This window comes from Nyctereutes procyonoides, unplaced genomic scaffold (assembly GCF_905146905.1).
Source record: "Nyctereutes procyonoides isolate TBG_1078 unplaced genomic scaffold, NYPRO_anot_genome, whole genome shotgun sequence".
In the NCBI taxonomy this organism is placed as follows: domain Eukaryota; kingdom Metazoa; phylum Chordata; class Mammalia; order Carnivora; family Canidae; genus Nyctereutes; species Nyctereutes procyonoides.
Genome location: NW_026575143.1, coordinates 2,727,662 through 2,748,927, shown reverse-complemented (window position 1 = coordinate 2,748,927; position 21,266 = coordinate 2,727,662). Strand labels below are relative to the sequence as shown.

Sequence of the window (21,266 nt, the reverse complement as noted above, 5' to 3'; positions counted from 1 at the left end):
CAATTCCATTCTCAAAGCACCACCAATGCCAACAGACAGAACAGAAAGGAGGACACACAAAGAAGGGAAGGATTTGCTCTAGCCAAATAACAAATACTAAACAAACTTCACTTCTGTAATTCAGTATGTCTCATGCATTCACTCGCTTTATTACAAGATCCACAAATTTAAATAAAACATACTTGTAAAAACCGTTACTGAAATAGAAAGTCAGAGAATAATAGTTTTCTTAAATTATGAAGCTAATTGATTTTTTTAATGGACCATTCACTGTTCCTTGACCCTAAAAGATTTTTATTCTAGGCCTCCTGTACATTGTAAATTCATTATGACCAACCTAGTTCCCAGAAGTATTGCATCATTAGAGGTACAGAGATGGAGATTAAAAGCAAAACTGAAAGTGAACTGTGCCTTAGGCAAATTAATAATACAAGTGAAACCATTATGTAAAAATCATTGTTTGGCTGCAAAACTTGACTATGCATTACAACAAGTATCTTGGAAAGTGTTGAGAGAATTCTGCATTGAAACACAGTAATCATCTTAAACTGCAAGAAAAGAATATTGCAAATATGGACAACTGTACAGGACTAATGAAGCTATCCCCCACTGTGGTTCGCATCAAGATAGGGAAGAAGTAAAATGTCTGTATCGCTTAGATTGTTCTCCAACTAAACCAGGTATTTGCCTGTGGATAAATCTGAGGACATTCATTTAGCTGGTATACACTTCTCTTCTACAGTCTCTTAGGATGGAAGTTTACAGCACTGAGCAATTAAATGCCATATTGCACACACTAAGGAATACTGTGTGTCCTGTCCTGACAACAGTGAGCTTATTCATGAGTTTAGGGATCCCAAAATTGGTGAGGATTAGAAAGAGTCCTAGAAAGCAAGAAAATGGAAGGATTCAAAAAAACAAAAACTTGGGGAAGAACCAGAAGAATAAACCCAGACTTTCATCACAAATTAAGTCCCTGTTTTTCCCATTTACATATTTAATACTCTGAAAAGCCAAGAGAATCAGAGTAACTATCCTAGCCTAAAGCCTCAAACGAGGGAGAGGATGAATGGAAAAATATCCAAACATTAATCTCTTCGAAAGAAAACCACGGTAGAATATTCTTTCTAGTTCTTTCATTCATTAAGCGTAAGACTCGAAAGGGCCTCGACTCTAGAATTGTTAGCGAGAATCTGGAAGTGAAGCTGCTGGATTCTCATGTTAGTTATGGACAATATTGAGTCTTTTAGCCTTCATCAAGGCACCAGAAACTTCCTCATTCCCCAGGTTATTAAAAATACAACAGGTAGAGTGTCTCTTGCTGTGGCAGCTCTGAAACTGCCAAATGAAGATACGGAGGAGCGCCCTGCGAGCCTGTAAACTCTAACAGAAGTGCGAGGCAGCTTTCTCATCCCCTGGGAATTACAAGAGAAATTCTAATCACTTATAAAAATGGTTTTCGATTATCTGCTTAAAGTAATTTTTCATTCATTTTGCGGTCTTGGGGTTCTTACAATGGAATGGCTCAACAACAGATAACAAATTTTCTGGAAAAGATGCAATCAAGTTTAAGTGGAAAATGTCATAAAATATGATAGGGAAGTAGAAAAAAAAAGAAACAAACATGAGGTTTGAGAGGAAGACAACATAGCACAAAAGCCTTCTCAATTCTTATTATAGATAAAAATATTTTAAGTGAACTATAAAAATTCAAAGTTTTATTTCCAGAGAAATAGTCTTAAAAATTATAATAAAATACTATATACTCATAGATAAATGAAATGGAACTTTGTAAATATTTCTTTGTGATTTTAAATGTGATCATAAATTTAGTCTTAACGTTTATTTAATTCATTTAATATGCCCTACTATCTTTTAGGCAAATATCTTAACCATTAAATTCACTTTAATGCCTCAAATAAATATACATGTTTTTTTTTTAATCTTTCTTTACATTAATCCCACAACCATCAATATTTGGACTGACACCAAAAAACTAAAAACCCCTTTTGAGAATAAATTCTTCATATTAGGAAAAAAAAAGAAAAAGAAAAAGAAAGAAGAGTAGAAAGGACAAAAAGCTCTATCTGGTGAGTTTAGTCAAATGGTTGAAGTCTACCTCTCCTGTTCCTGCTTCATTCGTATCCTCTCCTCTTCTGACGTAAGGGAGTCCTGTATTTTTATTTTACCCGTTTTCTCAATCTTGTCATCTTTTCGATGTTTGCCAAACCTGTTGATAACAAAAAATTCTAACTTGTCAATATATACAAAATGAGTTTTCATTCTTTTGTGACAAAGACATATGTACTCAATGAAATGCGAGCTTGCTCAAAATGAGGGCCAAAAGGCCTCCTGCAATTCTCTAGTTTTTGCCCATTATGAATATTTTCAATCAGCATTATTAGATTCATTTTTAATTGCAACTCTCCAGAGACAACCCTTTTGAAAATGGCCTCAATCCTCACTTTTCTTTTGGCAAAACAAAAATAAGCAACTTTGCAGTTAATCCTTACTGCACAATTACTAAATGTATAGAACTGAATGCTGAAAACCTCAAATGCTAGAGGCCAAAAATCTGCATTAGAATGGGTTGCTCTTGTGACTAAAGAATGATAATTCACAATCATCTACTTAATAATCTCTCCATAAACAACTAGTCTTCTTTATTTTCACAGTCAGGTTTATTGGAAACATTTATCATAGTTTAAAAATTGACAAACAAGGCCATGTTTGCAAGGTTTAAGGTACAAAGGATAATTTACATTGCTATAACACTTTGAGCTTATGAAGTTGAAAGCTTTAAGGCATCCTCATCAAATTCGATTCTGGAAACCAATGAAAAGTAATTGCTGAATGTGGCATCTTTGCCTTCAAACTCTATATCTGATCAAAAACAAACATGAGGAACAGATTCAAAAACCAGTCCACACAAACTTTCACAGATGGCCACGGAGCTGGAGGCTCTCTACAAAAACACTAATACTCCATTCTGGCATCCAAAATATCTCAGGAGCCTAGATTTGCTATAAATTCTTTGTCTTGCTCTGTTGCTTTTCTCTAAAAAAGAGCATGTTGCCTGGAATGTATGTACTACATACCCTCAAATAATACTCATCCTAGTCATGTAGTCACTAGATGTTTAACAAAAATCTTTTATAGGCAGTTACTCAACTAAGCATTCATAAATACATAAAATATATTGCATATTTTTTTCAGAGGACAAAGTAGGAATCTGGCTTATGCTGTACAATTAATCATACTGAAGAGGAGGAGTAAAAAAAAAAAAAGGCTATTCCAAAACTGATGTAAAAGAAAAAAGAAGTATTTTAATTAATAACCTGGTTGGTAGCATAGGTCTTTCTTCTATTAACATGAATCTGATTTCAAATACTGGTTTATACATGAAGTGTACATGGGAATATTTACTAAAGTAACACTGTTTGCAGAGGGGTTTATAAATAAAAGATAATGTTTTTAAAATCTTAAAATAGAAAAAAAAGTCAAAATATCACCATCACTCTTCCTTTAAAATTACATTATTAGAAAGCATTCAAAACTGCCTACAAAATTAATTTCTATAAAGCAAATCTATCCTTAAATTGTAATGGTATCTAGAAACTGGAAGATCATTGCAATTGCAAAAAAGAAAAAGAGGAAAGAAATTCCTAAGAACTGACCACTTCTCACAAGGGATAAAATACGTACAATGCTTTTAAAATTAATAAATACAAAGCATTAAAAATAAACACTTTGCCTTTATTTTTGTTAATATATCAATAATGCCTAAGAGGCATAATGACTAACTTTATAGAATGAGTTAATAAATAAATGAAAGAGCGAACATAAAAAACTGATACATCTCAGCAGGAGCCAACATTTAAAACATAATGTTCCTTCATTTGACAAAAATTTATTAAGCATCTACAGGGGGTTCAAGGGAGAGCATGAAAGCTGGACAAATTAATCTGAGCATCATCAGCATGTAGATGGTATTAAAGCTTCCATGTATTTCCATCTTGAAAATTTTGCAACACTAAGACATCTGGAAATATAAAGTGTATTTCTGACATTAAGAAAAGTGTAAGTTCAAGTCTTAACCCATAATATTTACTGGCAAGATGGATTCCTAAAGGTAAACCATTTTAATCATTAAGTTTTTCAGTTCATCAATATCCCTCCAATGATACAATGTTGCCACATTGACCTATTTTGTGTTGCTTTTAAAGACTGTGCTGGTTCATATTCTAGATTACTTACATTCAAACCTATAGCCTAGTTAAGAAACCCGATGCCATGACACAAGATACACAGTTGACCCCTGAACAACATAGATCCACTTATACCCGGATTTTTTTTTTTTTTGATAAATACGCTACAGCACTGTATATGTATTTTCTCTTCCTTATGATTATCTTAAGAACATTCTCTTTTCTCTAAGAGCTTACTTTAGTGTAGGAATATAATATGTAACACATATAAAATATGTAACACATATAAAATATGTGTCGGTTGACTATTTACATTATCAGTAAGGCTTCAGGTCAATAGTTGGCTATTCCTAGTTAAGTTTACGGGGAGTAAAAAGTCACACATGGATTTTCAACTATGCAGGAGTTTAGCACCCCAGCCCCTGTGCTGTTCAGGGATCAACTGTATGTCTCTCTGCACCAAAAGTTATAGTTTAATCTTATAGGAAGATCATGTACATCATCCCTTTGAGCTAATAATATGAGAAAAAACTGAGAGTGGTTGGCTTTTCCATGTTTTAATACCGTTTAAATATTTTTGGTCCCAAACTTAACACTGAGCTTAATTAGCTATATTAGATCTTTTATTTTTTTTTACATGATCTTGAGCCTACTTTGTGGAAAAACTTTCAGTTTTATTTTTTTTTTAATTTTTATTTATTTATGATAGAGAGAGAGAGAGAGAGGCAGAGACACAGGCAGAGGGAGAAGCAGGCTCCATGCACCGGGAGCCCGATGTGGGATTCGATCCTGGGTCTCCAGGATCGCGCCCTGGGCCAAAGGCAGGCGCCAAACCACTGCACCACCCAGGGATCCCAAAACTTTCAGTTTTAGATCTCAGTCTATGAGCTTTCAACTTTTAAGTATGCAGGATTAAAAAGAATAAAAAAGTGAATCTAGACTCAGATTTAAGAACTGAATTTTTTTCTCATTTATTTGATATGAAAATATTAGTGTCCTAGGCTGTCCCTGAATCACCAAAATATACTATTTTATTATCAAACTGTTATAGTATACCTTTCGTTTGAAATTATAAATTCAAGACTGATATTAAAATGCAAAGGAAGGACAGATAAAATGTTTATAGGTTACCATTTGGACATTTCCTTTAATGCCTACTTGAGTTAATAAATCATGTGATTTCTTTAAGCCGTCCTAAAAAGCACAGCAGATTACTTTATAATTGGGATAAAAATGAGTCCCTTAGCTGTAATTTTTTGACAGAATAAAGAGGCGAAAAAAATATATTGATCATTCTAGAGCATAAAAAGATAAAGAACAGAGCTATGCCCTCATTCACTCTCATTGCCAACATATTCCAGTGTTTCGTTAATTTATAGTTGTTTAGGGCAGCCCTGGCGGCACAGCGGTTTGGTGCTGCCTGCAGCCTGGGGTGTGATCCTGGAGACCCTGGATCGAGTCCCACACTGGGCTCTCTGCATGGAGCCTGCTTCTCCCTCTGTTTGTGTCTCTGCCTCTCTCCCTCTGTGTCAATAAATAAATAAAATCTTTTTAAAAAAATTATAGTTGTTTAATTCTTCCTGAAAAGAGGGGGGACATTACTGAAAAATTTTAGCTACACATGTACTAGCAAAGTCAGTGTCACAGCTGAAGTCAGGGGTCAACTTATGAAAACAATCATTTAATAGCAAGCAGCTTAAAACTTGGAAGATACCAATTACATTTAATTTATTATCTTTTAAAAGCCACAGGTGAATTTAAATGGGTCACTTTCCAAAGAACAGCAAAGCTGAAAAAAATCAGGTAATAATGGTATGTCCAGGAAGAAAACCCATTTTCAGCAAAGGATCAGTTTTAGGAACTGCCTTCTGACTAACTGCCCACCTGCAACAGGTTTAAACAGAAAGCTCCACTATCCAATGAATGTGATGCTAGAATAGAAAGTGGTCAGACTGCACCTCCTCAGGAAGAATTTTCTAGTCATATCTTAGGATGTATTAACATAAGGGAATGACTTTTTAAAAACATGGAGACACAGGTGCCAGGGTAACTTGGTCAGTTAAGCAGCAAACTCCCGATTTCCGCTCAGGTCAGGATCTCAGGGGCATGAGACAGGGTCATGAGACATGTGACAGGCTCCACACTCAGCAGGGAGTCTGCTTGAGATTCTCTCTCTCCTTTTCCCCCTGCTCATGTGTTCTCTCTCTCTCAAAAGCAAAATAAAACAAACTAACATGGAGACAAAAAGAAAAAATAGCTTAAGAAGATGTTGATAGAGAACAATTTCAGAAGTGTGGCTGCACGAAGAAAACGCAATGAAAAAATGCCACCAAGCCCCTGAAGACTCCTTCCCAGAAAGATACAGCCGGATGAGACCTGTCTTATCAGAATACAATTCTTAACACTTCTTAAACATATGACTTTCTTCATAAAGAATACAGCAATGTTTTCATTCAGCTAAAGTAAGCTCCAAGTAATCTGCTAAATGGGTTTCACTATGACGCATTACAAATGAGATCATTGCCAACTGCCAGATCGGCCGTATTTATTACTATAGTAAAGAATAATGGGCAAAACATGCACTTGTTGATGAATGAGGAAAAAGGAAAAAAAAAGCAATAACAAAGGATCGTAACAAAATTCTCTTGTTTTCATATAGAAATAACTGTCATTAAAAATTTATTGATAAGAATTTCATGCTATTGAACCATCATCATTTCAGTTTTTAGCAAATTAACCTAATTCTCTCTGCAATATAAATAACATTGAAATATCTTGCTATTATATTGCTACTAAAATTAGAGACCTTCAGAAAAAATTATGCTGAGTGATATAACACACAGTATCCTACTATAAATAAAATAAAAATATAATTGGATGTGTAATGAAGTGGATTTTCCTAGTATCATATTTGAAAACTTGATATAGTAGAAGTCTTAAAAATCTTCTGCCATACTTAAAAATCGATGAACGGAATATCCAACACCAATTATCTTATAAGCTTTGAGGAATAATTTTTAAAATAAGACTTTCTTCAAAAACAAAAATCACTGAAATGTCACCTAGAAAGTTGGTATTTCTCACTGCTCATCACCAAGATCTTCATTCCTAAGGAGGCTTTGTTACAATTCTTGCCTTACTATTTACCCTAGTGGGTAGGTTAAATGATACTGCTTGCCTGGGGGAGAGAACTGAAATTGCTCAAATACAAATTCAGTTATCAGTGACCAGAAACCATCCGTTCTCTCCCAACACCGAACTTCGACACTGGAGTGGTCAACATGGTCATCTAACTCAATACCCTGCCCTGTATTTTGCCCTTTATTTCTGTATTTTTGCACCATCACATGATTCAATCTTTTCCTTTCTCTGGAAACTCATTATCTCTTTTTGAAACCTCCAGGTATTCTTTGTAGACACAGTTAGTATAGCCAGTGTGCTAATCTGTCTTTGACCATTGACTGTTGTGTCAATGCTGCCATTTACCCTAAAGACCTTTGAGAGATATTAGCTGTTAAATGAGCTGGATTCAAGATTCTGCAGTATGTTCCAATCAAACTCTCTGCAATGCCTCAGAAACACAATGTTCACTAAAATCAAAGCAAAATCATGAGCTTTTAACACCATTCCTCTGTCATCATATTTTGTGTCATATTTTTCCTAAATGGTTTTGATCCAAGTTTCTCTAGAAAATCTTTTCAATTAATTCTGGTTCAATCTTAGTTATCAGCATTGAGTTCTCTCAACTCATCACTCTCTTATACAATTATGAATTTATTTTTGTCTTAAAGTCTTAAACTGTTCTAAATTCTGCTTGAAAAAAAAAATCTAACCATGTATCTTTGCAGATTGCTCTACCACACTCTTACCCATATACACTGAGGGTATATGTGCGCGTTTCTGAAAACTAAAGCCTAATGATCAGTCAATGTTTGTATTTGACAAACAAAAACTGAGGACCAAGAGGTATGCAGAGCTGCCCCAAGTCACACTGCAAACTAGGGACAGAGTTCAGGTCACCTCACAGCTAGCTCAAGAGATCTCAGTGGGTCTGAACTCAGATACTCCTAGAAAAATTGAAATTTCCAGACCTATGAAGTTCACTTTATGTAAATCCTAAGTGATACATATAATTGAACACCTGTTGAATGCTCTTTTGATTACTTCATTACATTGAACTAGAATTTATTGAATTTTTATTATGTACTTTATCTCATTGATTTCCACAACCAGCATGTGAGGCAGGTGTTATCATCCTTCTCTTTAGGGGAAGCTTCAGGAGAATTTAATGATTTCACAGGCCAGATAGCAAGTAAGTAGCAGAACCAGACTTTAGACCCAAGACTTCTTTTTTAACCACACCAGCCACATCAAAAACTTGAGGAACCAGGCAGTCATTTTATGCTATTATAATTAGAGCAGCCAAGCAAACCATCTTTGTTGAAATAAATGAGATAAATCTTGCATTTCCTGCAGCAATGAGATCCAAAGGACATTGTTCCCAAATGGAACTTGTCTATGAAGGCCAGGAATCTGGAGGCAACATCAAGAACTGATCCCCAACCATTGGAAAGGATCGGAAAAACTACCCCCATGCCCATTGCTAGGCCCCTGCCAATATTTCTAAATGCAATGTTGCCCCATAAGTCCAAATTGTCTGTACTGACATATGCAAATACTGCCAGGCAACAGAGAAGCATGTGAAACTGTCCAAACCCAATCAAAGGGTAAACAGCAAGAATTCACCACATGCATTTATCATTTGTAATAACACATTCATAGTTTCTGGCCCTTTTTTTTGTGCCTCAGCCTCCATTTTATAAATAAGAAAAAAAAAAAAAACAAGTCACTTCTCATATGTCCTTTCCATTCAGGATCTTACATATTTTAGTGACATTTTAAGAAATCGCTACCATGATAGCACATTGATTTGCTCAGCAGTAGATTGTGGCAATGCTGGATGAATCAGGGAAGAGAAGCTGATTATGAAAAACAGAAAGCTCCTATTTAGGCAAAAAAAAAAAAAAAAACTTAGTAATCAACAATGATGAGAACGGAGGCTTAGAAAGGGTACATGACAACTTGATAGTGCTTTTATAAAATGGGATGCAGTTTTAACTTGGCAGAGTTTAGCAGGGGTTCTCTTTAAAAGGAGATTCACAAATTCGAGAATTTTGTACAGTTCTGATTGTGTACAGTTTTCATCAGTGCTAGTCTGATTAGATTTAATAAACTAAATTTGGGTTGCTTGATAGCCAGAAAAAAAAAGAACCCTTTTAAAAAAACACAAACAGGGCAGCCCTGGTGGCCCAGCGGTTTAGCGCCACCTTCAGCCCGGGTATGATCCTGGAGACCCAGGATGGAGTCCCACATCGGGCTCCCTGCATGGAGCCTGCTTCTCCCTCTGCCTGTGTCTCTGCCTCTCTCTCTCTCTCTGGGTGTCTCATGATTAAATAAATAAAATCTTTAAAAATCAAAAAAATCAAAAAAATATAAAAAAAAAAACACAAACAAAAAAACCACAGCTTTCACCTAACCAAGCTAGAATAGCCTAGCTCTACTTAACCAAGCTAGAACAGACATTAGACATGCAGCGTGCCCTTAATGGACAACACATCCTTTTCAGGACTCTATTAAGTGTCCTTATAAGTGCACTCTTCCCCTGCCATAGCCTGTTATCTAATCAAGGATGTAACATGACACTTCAGGAGTCCTGGAAGGATATGAACAAGGAAATATTAAAACAACAATGAAGAAATTGAACCCAGCACATTATCAATTTTAATTTTACAAGAATCATTGTAAGTCCCAAATATCTTAAAAACAACTCCAAACCCAAACACACACACACACATGAGCATGGAATCTAGATAGATAAGAAAAAAAGAAACAAGCAATCACAGTAATCTTTCAAAACATAAGATAAAAACATAAATAACTGAAATAATATTTATAATCTGTACTTAGAGCCATTCAAGTAAAAGGACAGATGATGAGTGGAAATATATCTTAATTATGATATTAAAGCTTTTCAGGCATCAGCTAGTTCATAGGCTACATGACATATTTTCTGTAGCAAATAAATTCCCTTTGTAAAATGGGGTCAGTTAGTAATTACTGTTCCACACAAGATTTTTATAAGGCTTGATACACCTTACTTTTTTTCAACATATAGCCACACAGGTAATCAAACCACATGAATCCCAAAACCTCAAACATGCAGATGCAAATAATATGCAAAATATATTTTTTGTTTCCCCTTTAACTACTTTGACTTTATAATAAATTATATATATAAAATAAACATACATACCTAAACATAGCAAAAACAACACATAATTCTGATTTTTCTAAATGCTTAATTTGGCATTGAAATCAGTCATGTCCACTTACAATGATTTTGAAAGTGCCTTTCACACAACTACTTCGCCAGATCCTTTCTTTACTACTATACTCCTAATTCTTGCACTGTTCGTTTTAATGCATTATTGTTTCATAATACAATACTCCAAATTGCAAATTACATTTGACTCAAGAAGTGATTATGAAAAATACTATCACTGCTGCCTTTGCTCGAATAACTCTGATAATAATGAGAGATTGATTGAGCTCTAAGCAGCCCAAGTGATGAGAAGGGTCAATCTGAACATTTCTATTAAGCTTCTTTTGTTAAATCCAATACTTTGCCAGGTTAGAAGCAAATAATCATACTCTACATCTGGTTACCATGGTTTTCCTTTTCCGAAAGCATCAGAACAACTTAATAAGTGGTATTACCCCAAAGGCAGTCCCCATAAGAAATGCTAATGAGACCTAAGTCAAAAAACACATCTATTCAAAAGGGCACTTGAAAAAAGAAAAAGTAAAAGGTAGAAAAATGTTTTACTCTACACCTTTATTTTCTATTAGGACAAAGAATCAGGAGCACTTAGTACCAAAGATAATCCTAATAATTTTTATTGCCATGGCCTGATACTCAAATTGACAATCAAGTTGTAAATGCTTATGCGGCAATGCAAACTTGGACAATTTAAGAATATCTTTTTTGAGTTGGAAATATTCACCCTCAAGTAAATACGCACTGCAATTCAAATTCCAAGTTTTAACTACTCAGAGGAGATATTTAGTTCCAGGTATGGTTCAAACACTCTCAAATATGTTCTATGCTTCTATGTTTACAGAGCAAAGGGAAGTGACAGAGGCAGAAAATATGGTCATTGAAGACAGGGGGATGGGAGGGGAACAGAGCTTTTGTATAGCTCCTGGAAACTTTGAAAGATTAAAACTTCCCCAAAGATCTCATTATCTGTGAAGTTAAGGTGTCAGTCAGCACTTTTTTCTGTTGATGAGAAGAAACAATTTCTGTTGATTCACATTTCTTAGAGAACGCTCTCTACAGAGTAAATTAGAGGCACAGACTTTCAATTTTCAGCTTTTGCATATGCAGATTTAATATTAGGGAGCTGACACATTTGATAAGGGCCACCGAACGCTCTGCGGGGCATGAGCTGCAGGCTGCACTGAATTCTTGGAGCAGGAAGGGGCGAGCAGAGTCTTGTGGGGGCCGCTGGCTGCCCCAGCCTCCCTGGCCTCCCCAGCCATCCCCTCAGGTTCCCTGAGTCACAACATCCTTTCAAGGAATACAGGCCTCCAGGCCACACATCTGGGGCAAGTCAGTGTTCCTGCAGCACACCTGGGGCCTGAGGAGTCTTGCACATGCCGAAGAGGACCGTGTGACACCAGAATGTGGCAAAATGGCCCTGCTCCAGAAAGGATGCCTTCCCTGTCCGTGCCATGACTGACCGCTCCGGGTTGCCCAGCACGGTCTAGTTCTGGCGACTCCACAGCAGCCTGGAGCACAGCTGGTAAGCAGGATCTGAAATCCTGGGCGGCCTCGGGGCTAGACTGACAAGGCCTCAGAACAAGGAGACATGTTTCCCATCCGGTCTCCAGTCAGCACAGCCCCCACGGTAAGGGAACATGGATGGTGACAAAGGGCCAACCACCACATTTCTCCTTATTTGACTAAAGAGCTCAACCCACCATGTTTCAATATAGAACCTGTGGATCTGGACACTGGCCTGGAACTTCTCTGACCCCAGCTTCTCCCTGTCTCCTCAGCGCGGTGTCGCCTGCACTTCTTGCCCTGTGGCCTAAGGCTCCTCCTCACTGAAGCACGAGGCAAGATGTGCAGCTCTGCAAGAGTGCACCCTGTTTGTCCCACAAACTGTCCCAGCACCAGAGCCAGGACCACGGGTATCAGTTTAAATTCTCAAGTCTCCCCAGTCACAGTGGCTTTTATGGGACATCATCCTGCTGCATTTCCTTGGCTGACGTTTGAAACCGTCTGGCCTAAATCAGTGTGTATAATCACAGGGTATTAGCAAACTTCACTTTATTGAGGAGAGTGTATAATAGAAACAGACATACTTCTACCCCAAAGGGCAGAAATAACCCATACATCCTTTTTAGCAAAGGCACTCAGAATACCTATCTAGAAACTGATAAACTAATGCAGGAATAATTCATCTAAGGGGAAAAGGGACGGTGAGAAAAGAACTTAACAACACGAGCTGACAGGTGTAAGTATCCTACAATTCCAAAAAGCTTTCCATACATATTCTATCATTTAGTTCTTAGAAGAACATGAGAAGGAAATGTGTGAATGGAAACTGGAGGCTGATGGGTGAGGTCTGGGGGTGGCAGGGCTGGGCTGGGCAGACAGAGCTTCAAATCCACATCCCTCATTCATTCATTCATTCATTCATTTGATTTATTCATTCATGAGGGGCACAGAGAGAGACAGAGACAGAGACAGAGAGAGGCAGAGACACAGGCAGAGGGAGGAGCAGGCTCCATGCAGGGAGCCCGATGTGGGACTCGATCCTAGGCCTCCAGGATCATGCCCTGGGCTGAAAGCAGGCACCAAACTGCTGAGGGATTCCCCCCTCCCCCCCTCCCACAATTCTTTCTATCACAGAACACTCTTCTCCTCCTTAGACTGACCTCAACCTCTTTGAATGTCTCTTAGGTTCTTCATGTTATTCTATATGCTGCCAGTCCATGAAGTAAAACATTTATGTACTACACTGAAAACTAAGAAAGATCACTATCTAAGCATTTTTTATGGTGAAACACCAAAAAGAGTGTAAAATACTTGAATGTTTTCAGTGTAATTTTAACTCGTAAGCATCCACCAAAATGCCCAGGGCAGTGTACTTCCACATGAATGAATGACAACTGAAATGAGCTGCTCATGGGGATCCAAGGACAACCAGACATAAGACATGGAAGCCTTTGGGTATAGCTCGTCTGAAGATCAACAACTCAAGTACATGTCACATACCAGTTGTACTTGGTCAGAGGCAATGTTTTTCCAACCTGGACATTACTGAAATTTTGGTCCAGACCATCCGGGACAGTGGGGTGGGGGTGAGGGTCTCTCATGAATCATAAGGTGTTCAGCAGCATCTGTGGCCTCTAACCACTACATGCCACCAGCACTCCTCCCCTCTGGTGACAACCAAGTAAGTCATCAGACACTGCCACAAGTCTATGGGGCAAAACCCTGGGGGCTGAGAACCACTTGGCTAGGGTTTAAGATAAACAACTAAGTTCAATGCAATATCCTCATTATTTACAAAGACTAAAAAGAGGACTCAAAGGATAATAAAAGGTATATCGTCATTCCTGAATGCCCCGTTTATTTCAGGACTACTTCCTAAACACTAAAGAAAGAAATCATCTTCTACTGAGATGGTTAAGGTTGAATGCAGGTAACTAAGTCCCAGAAAACAAGATCTAGCATGCTATAATCCAAGTACATTTGGGGAATGTATCCATAAAAACTAGTTAGGTCGGTGCACCTGGGTGGCTCAGTGGTTATACGTCTGCCTTTGGCTCAGGTCATGATCTCAGGGTCCTGGGACCAAGCCCCACATCGGTCTCCCTGTTCAGCAGGGGATCTGCTTCTCCCTCTTCCTCTCCCTCTGCTCCTCCTCCCTACTTATGCATGCTCTCTCTCTCTCTCTCTCTCCCCCCCAACCCCCATCAAATAAATAAATAAAATCTTCAAAACAAACCAGCTAGGTTAAAAAGGCACCAAAGTCAATATATCAACTGATTAAGTGATTGTATTCCAGAATCAGAAAGACATAGGTTATTTGATGCATGACAACTGGCACTATTAAATGATAAAAATGCTAATAAAAATAGTAGCAAAGATAAAATGCAATCATGTTTTAAAGCATGTAACACACGGTTGGGAGAAATCACCACTCAATAAATAATAGATGTGATTTTGTACAGAAATATCTATATATTCATTCCTTCCTCCATGTCTAGGAAGCTCCTCTAAGATAAGTTGGGAAGACCATGACCATTTCAAGTGGTAGATATAAGAAGATTTTCCAGTATTTGTGGTCCACTCTCTGTCTTTCTGGTTAAGCCAGTCATGGCTAGTCTTAGCCAGCACAGTGGAATGACGGTGAACAGTAGCCCAGTGCTATAAAGCAGATGCAATTTCAGAAGCCTGAGGCCACCTACCTCCAGAAACAGTGAGTTAGAAAGGTAATTCACAGTGGCCGACTGCATAGCAGGTGCTGCTAGCTGCAGCCTACACACATTCTCCTTCTCCTGCTTAGGAGTGAAACCCTGATTTGGCAGGGAGAGGAAACATGCCTACTTGAGATGAAACTACTTGCCCCAGCCTCCTTTGAGAATAGGAACAGAAGACAGTAGAAGACAGTAGTTAAGAGCATAAACAGTGGAGCCAGATTTCTGGGTCAAAATCCCAGCTTTGCCTCTTATTAGCTATGAGATGCACAGCCATATGACTCACTCTGCTTGGACAACTCGCTTAAATTCTCTGAGTCTCAACTTCCTCTTTAGTAAAATGTGACCACCCTCATAGGTTTATATTGCGAATGAAATAAATTATATGAATTATACATGCAGTCTTCTTTTATACAAATAGGCTCTCAATAAACATGAACTATTTTATTTATTATCGTTATTGTTAAATTCTGGCTCAGAGAACTTGATATGGGACTTCTGGGAATGATCTGTACAAAGGAGGCCAATTCCCCCTGAAAATTCCCTTTTCCCCTTCCTGTTTCTTCTTGCTTAGAATTCTGACAAGCTGGCTAGAGCTGTAACTATGAAGTGACAACCGGGGTAGAAATACATGTTTAAGACGCTCATGTTCATAATGACATTATTCACAAACGTTAAAAGATGGATGTGAACTGAATGTCTGTCAACAGATGACTGGATAAGCAGAATGTGAGGTATATGCACAGTGGAATATTATTCAGCATTAAAAAGAAAGGAAATTCTGTCACATGCTACAACATGGATGGATCTAGAGGATACTATGCTAAGTGAAATAAGCCAGTGACAAAGGATAAATACCATAAACGTCATATGATTCCACTTATATGAAGTATCTAGAATAATCCAATTCAAAGAGACAGAAAGCAGAATGGTGGTTATGATGGGTAGGGGGAGGGGACATGGGTTTGGTGTTTAAAGGACACAGTTTCAGTTGTGTGAGATGAAGAGAGTTCTGGATGTTTGTGGTAGTGATAGCTGAGTGGCAATGGGAATGTTAATGCCCCTGAACAGTACACTTAAAGATGGTAAATATTATGGCTATCTTACCACAATTAAAAAAATAAAGAAAAATATAGTAAGACTGGCTGAATAAATGGAAGGTAGTGGCACTGCTGACATTCTGGGCCTATCACACAAGCCTCGGACTGCCAATCTCCAGGCTTCTTCTAAATCAGAGACAAGCCTTGTCTTGTTTAAATGACAGTTACTTGGGTCTGTGCCGCAACCAGAACAATTTGTCACAGATAAAGTCATGGAGATAAAAAGGCAAGAAGGAGAGTTTTCTTTCATATATTTGGTGTTCGAAACAGAAAAGGAAAAAACATTCTTTGCAACATCTTTGTAAATGACCCCATCCTCACATCAATACCTCACTATTCAACCCCACAGTTCCCAGAAACTAATCTGCTTCTCAACATGTCACCCTCAAAGTCAATGCAGGGTAGATGATGGGTGGCAGGAGGGAGCCAATGCCTTCCAAGAGTACAAGAGCAGAATTAATGGAGACAAGTGAAAATAACCACCCACACGAAGCCTCATTTCTTCAGGCCAGCTACCCAGCTGAAAGATTCTTGAGTATGAAATTGAGAAGAAAACAACATTCCATGAGTCAGAAATGATTTTCATTTTCTCCTCATTGTTTCTGATGCTATTTGGGTATTCTACGGTTGGTGACTGGAGGCACCTTCGCACACTTTCTATTACCTTGCTGCTAATAAGAGTTCGTCTCTAACTTAGATGGCTGCCTGTCAGCTGCATGTCTATACAGTAGAGGACACTTCGAAATGAAAAGGTGTTTTCCCACTGCTGACCTGAAAATAGTATGAAAATTCTGCTTTAGTAAATGACATAACTTCCATCTCACAAGAAAAATAACATTCAAACGGATGTTGCCAGACTCAACAGATAGGGGTCTACTCTAAGAAGAAAAGCATAAAGATTTGACAGTAAAGATAATAAGTCCCGTATGGATAAAACTATATTTGAACATGAGACCTTTCCAAAAAAGAGTTCCACAGGGAAAATGTTATGTACATTTTTTTCTATTTTGTTCATGAAAGCTGAGAAGGCAGATTTAAAATCTTAGTAGTAAACTATTTAAAGACTGCAATGGTATCTATGACCAAAAACCAGCTAACTAGTTATGTACGTTTTCTACTTTTTAAAAAATAGTACTTAGTTTATAATATTTTATTATTGAAAATATAAAAGAAATCAAAATAATGTCACAGCAGGAAATACACATAATTCTATATTTTCATGGGAAATATATTCCCAGAAAGCAATCTAGTTGAAACGTTTTTGAATGTAACTATGACTATAATGTGCATAACATATAGAATGAATAATATTAAAAATGCCTGTAAAAAATAAAAAGTTTTTTTAAATGATGCAGATAGGCAAAGCCCATCCAGAAAAGGCAGCAAACCAGAAATGGGCACACACTCAATATATCAATTTCAATAGTTTACATAAAGCATTAATAGCTTGAATATATCCAAAACTTTACATCCCCTTGGATAGAACATAAGATATGAACAGTGTTGCCTTGAAACACAAAGATCTGTAAATCAGCTTTTTGTTTTCATTTTTGTTTTTAAGCCACAGGAATGAAAGCCCTCGTGAATTTTGAGAAAACAGGTCCTGGGAGACAGAGTCTAAGAATGTCTGTGAGCATAGAGTGAGGATTCCTGCTTATGCATTATAATGGTTAAATGCCATAATTAAAAAAAAAAAAAAGACTTTCAAAAATGGTCATTTTAAAGCTGGCACTTTGAGGAAGCAAGCTGTTTATCTGACCTCAGTACTTTTACTGTTTTGTAAGCATGAGAGAAAATTGGAACTAAGGTCTTATTATAATTTAGAGCAGCTGACGTCATCATGATCCACACTCACTCTGGTCACATGCTCAGCAGCGACATACCTGCCAACACAAAGGAGGAAAGATAAGACAGAGACAGATGAGAAATTCTCTCACCACTGAAGAAGTGATCCCATAGTCAACAAAAACAGTCATTAAATTTCTCTTCCAAGTTATATTTCGGTAACAAGTTACTTAAAAAAATTAATCCTGCATATCCTAATTTCTGTAATTCTTTGTGAAAATCTTCAATTGGGATTAACACGTCACTTAGCATGTTATTTCTCTTCTTCAAAAATATAGAAATCTGGCACAGTTTTCTGTGTTTGTGTAGAGTGTTGGAAAAAAAGAGTTTGCTTCTTACAACAGGAATTAATATATTATAACTTTAACTTGGAACAAGCATGAAGGTCAAGAGATTCTGTCTCTACTGGCATCCCACAGAAACTCTAAAGTACGTGACATAAAACGGGTAACCATTCACAACCGGTCAGAGACCCCCCCCACTGACGCTAGTAACTCCCATGCAGCCAGGGCCATGAGTACTTCTGACTTCTCAGCAGAAACACTGTTCACAATATCCTTCTAATTAATACAAGACATACTCTTGTCTCGACTTTAATGATCATAATCTTCTGGTTTTTATCTGCAGCAGCCTCTCCTTGGTCATCACACTCCCCTCCCCACCTGAAGCTGGTGGGGTCCAGCTAATATGCGAAGGGTCCCCAGGTCCCTGGCCTTCACCTGCTCCTCCTTCCCTGCACGCACAGGTCCAGACAGCCCTTCCACGAATACTCTGTCATGGTTTCAAATGTCACCTTTTCTGTCTTTGACTTCCACACATCCACAGCCCCTCCTCCTGCTCACATGCTCACTAGGGATCTCCACTGGGGTGTATCGCCACAGACAAGTACAAGTCAGATTCAACAGGTCACATTTCGTCCAAATATGATGCTCCTCCAGGGTTTTCTAGTCAGTGTAACCACCATCAATCTAGTTTCTCAGGCCAAAACCATAGGAATTATTTCTTACTGTTTTTTATTTTTCTCTCATTTTTTACATCTATCAAATCACCAAACTCCCGGATTCCTCCTGAGAAATACACATCCTATCCCTGACCCCGTGGCCACCGCCATGGCTGGCCATGATTTTTATAACAGTTGTCTACCTGAGTTCCTGGCATACACTTTGGGCCAGCTCCTAAGTTCACTCCACAAATTGTTGCTACAGTCCTCTATTAATTTTCTTAAAAATGTAAATTTAACCAATCCATTCTCCTGAATGGCCTCTCATTGTTCTAGCATCAGATACAAACTATACCATGAGTCCTTTATGACAGGCCACCCGCCTCCCTAGCAGCTCATCCCTCACTCCCATCCTCTGCAAACCTACAGGATTTCCACCACCTAAGTAGTATCTTTCAATTGTGTGTTGTAACCCATTAGCTATGTAAAATTGACATGGTAGGACTCACTTAGCATTTTCAAAGAAGTAAATTACAGAATAATAATAGTAATGTCAAAAGCAGCTAACCTTCACATAGTACTTTCTTTTTTTGTACCAGGAGGGGTTCTGGGGGGGGGGGGGACAGGTACCATTATTGTCCATACTTTACAAGTGAGAAAAGTAAAGCACAAAGAGGTTAATTAACTTGCTCTGAACCTGAGGCTGCTGAGTGTACACCTGGTAATGGGACCCAAGTGATCTAACTGCAGAGTCCAGGCCCTTAACCACTTACTCAGCTGCCTCTCAGCAAGGGAATCAGAGCACAGGACACAGAGGCAAGGATGACTCTGTGAAACGTTCAGTTACTTGTGTGTGTACGTCCACTGGCTTGCAAGACGAAATATATTTCTTGCTGAGGATCATATCAAGACTCTGAATCCCACTGATGCAAAATTCTCCTTTTCCCCAAAAAACCCCTTGAAAAAGAGAGAACATCTTTTGGATCTGAGTTTTAATGCCATCTTCTGGAGGGAGGTGACTGATTCCTTGTCTGGACCATGCACATTTGCTCTGAGCTCCCACAGAGCCTCCACAAGGGCCACTGGGGCAGAGCCTGTCTTCTCTCAGTTACCCCCAAATCCCTGCCCCTGAAATGGTGCCTGGCAGACAGAAAGCCTCCAGTAAACATTTGTTGAATGCACAAATTAATGGTTTTACCTCAAAGGTACTAAGAAATCACATATACTCCATAAGAAGCCTTGGAAAAGTCCCACGTGCTCACCAGCAGAAACCAGGTGAGAAGTATAAGGCTCAGAAGTCATCGCACTGACCCAGTTCTTTGCACAAGGCATGTGGATGCATGTTTTCTGGCCTTGCCTCAGAGTACATGCAACTCTAGCTGGCTGGGGGAGACAGGAGGGAACACAGTAGGAGAGTGAAGCTATTCCCCACAGCAGTGATCAGGGCCAGGAGCCCACCCCTGGCTCCACGTCAGGAAGCTGGCTCTTCTTGCCAGGAGCACCCATCGAGGCACCAGGGTGTACATTTCCTTGGCTTCAGATCTGTGGCTCTCACCAGCAACTTGCAAAGGAGCAGTGAAAATTAATCTTTAGTAGGACACTTGTCATTAAGTGCTGGAATATGATTGCCCATCAGGAGATTTACTGCCCATTTGCAAATACACTTACCTGGATGCTGAGATGCAGCAAACCAAATCTGAGGGCGATCTCCTTTCCCTCAGTGTGGCTGGGACAACTCAGGTGGGTAGCAGACAACATCCTGCAGAAATTATTATCAATGCTTTGCCAACGTGCTAATCATCTGGCTGCTGCTATGTTCTAGAAAGTTCATCAAAGGAACATGTCCTCCTGTCAGAATACCTATCTTACCATGGGTTCAAAATTTACTTTTTTAAAACCTGCACAATCAACCTCATTAAGGTTAAATTGGTGCTATCATTTCCTCAATTTTAAAAATGTTTTTAACACTATACCCTAGAAGAGATAAAATAAAAAAGAAACCTGAAATCCTAGGAATTCAAAAGTTAACTTGGGATGCTTTCCCAAGACTAAAGCATGATACAAGCAGGAATTAGATAAAAGATTATTTCCCTTTCTTCAAGCAGCAGTGGAAATTTGCCAAGGCCAGGTACAAGGATCCAGACAGACATAAGGAGCAGAGGCGCTGGAGAGGCAGGAAGTGCCGAGCCCCACTGGTCTTCCAAGGGGCAGAGCACTAAATACCGAGCTGTGGTCTCTGTGGCACACCCAAGGATCGGCAAGGTTGCTGACCCAGGTGGCACTGACAGGGTGTGGGTGAAAAGGACAGGAACATAGGGAAAAATCAGAAGATTTGAGAGGAGATAAAGACTTCGAACACACATGCCCTCACGATTGTTTTAACGGGGGGAAATGAAAGAAACAACAGGAGTACAGTAAGATCTGAGGCATAAAAAGGGTTAATATACAGCAAGGGGAAAATGAGGTATAAAAACAGGTAGGACTATATGGCCATCTCGAAAGAAGAGAGCAAGCATAAAGCCTCATTTATTTATTTATTTATTTATTTATTTATTTATTCATTCATTCATTCATTCTAGCATTCAAGATATAGATAGTATGGACAGGTTTGAGGGTCAG

At 38.4% G+C, this 21,266-nt stretch overlaps 1 protein-coding gene across 21 annotated transcripts in view; it reads right to left on the bottom strand.

The window, feature by feature from the left end:
* The window catches only part of PARD3 (par-3 family cell polarity regulator), a 651,879-nt gene that overhangs the window by 158,895 nt on the left and 471,718 nt on the right, over positions 1-21,266 (bottom strand). For 18 of the 21 annotated variants that reach the window (XM_055308634.1, XM_055308637.1, XM_055308639.1 and 15 more), the window contains one exon: positions 2,120-2,230. The exons of the other annotated variants lie outside the window; for them this stretch is intronic. In XM_055308634.1, coding sequence (XP_055164609.1) covers positions 2,120-2,230 — 111 coding nt within the window. The remainder of the gene's footprint in view (positions 1-2,119; positions 2,231-21,266) is intronic. 21 annotated transcript variants of the gene reach the window in all.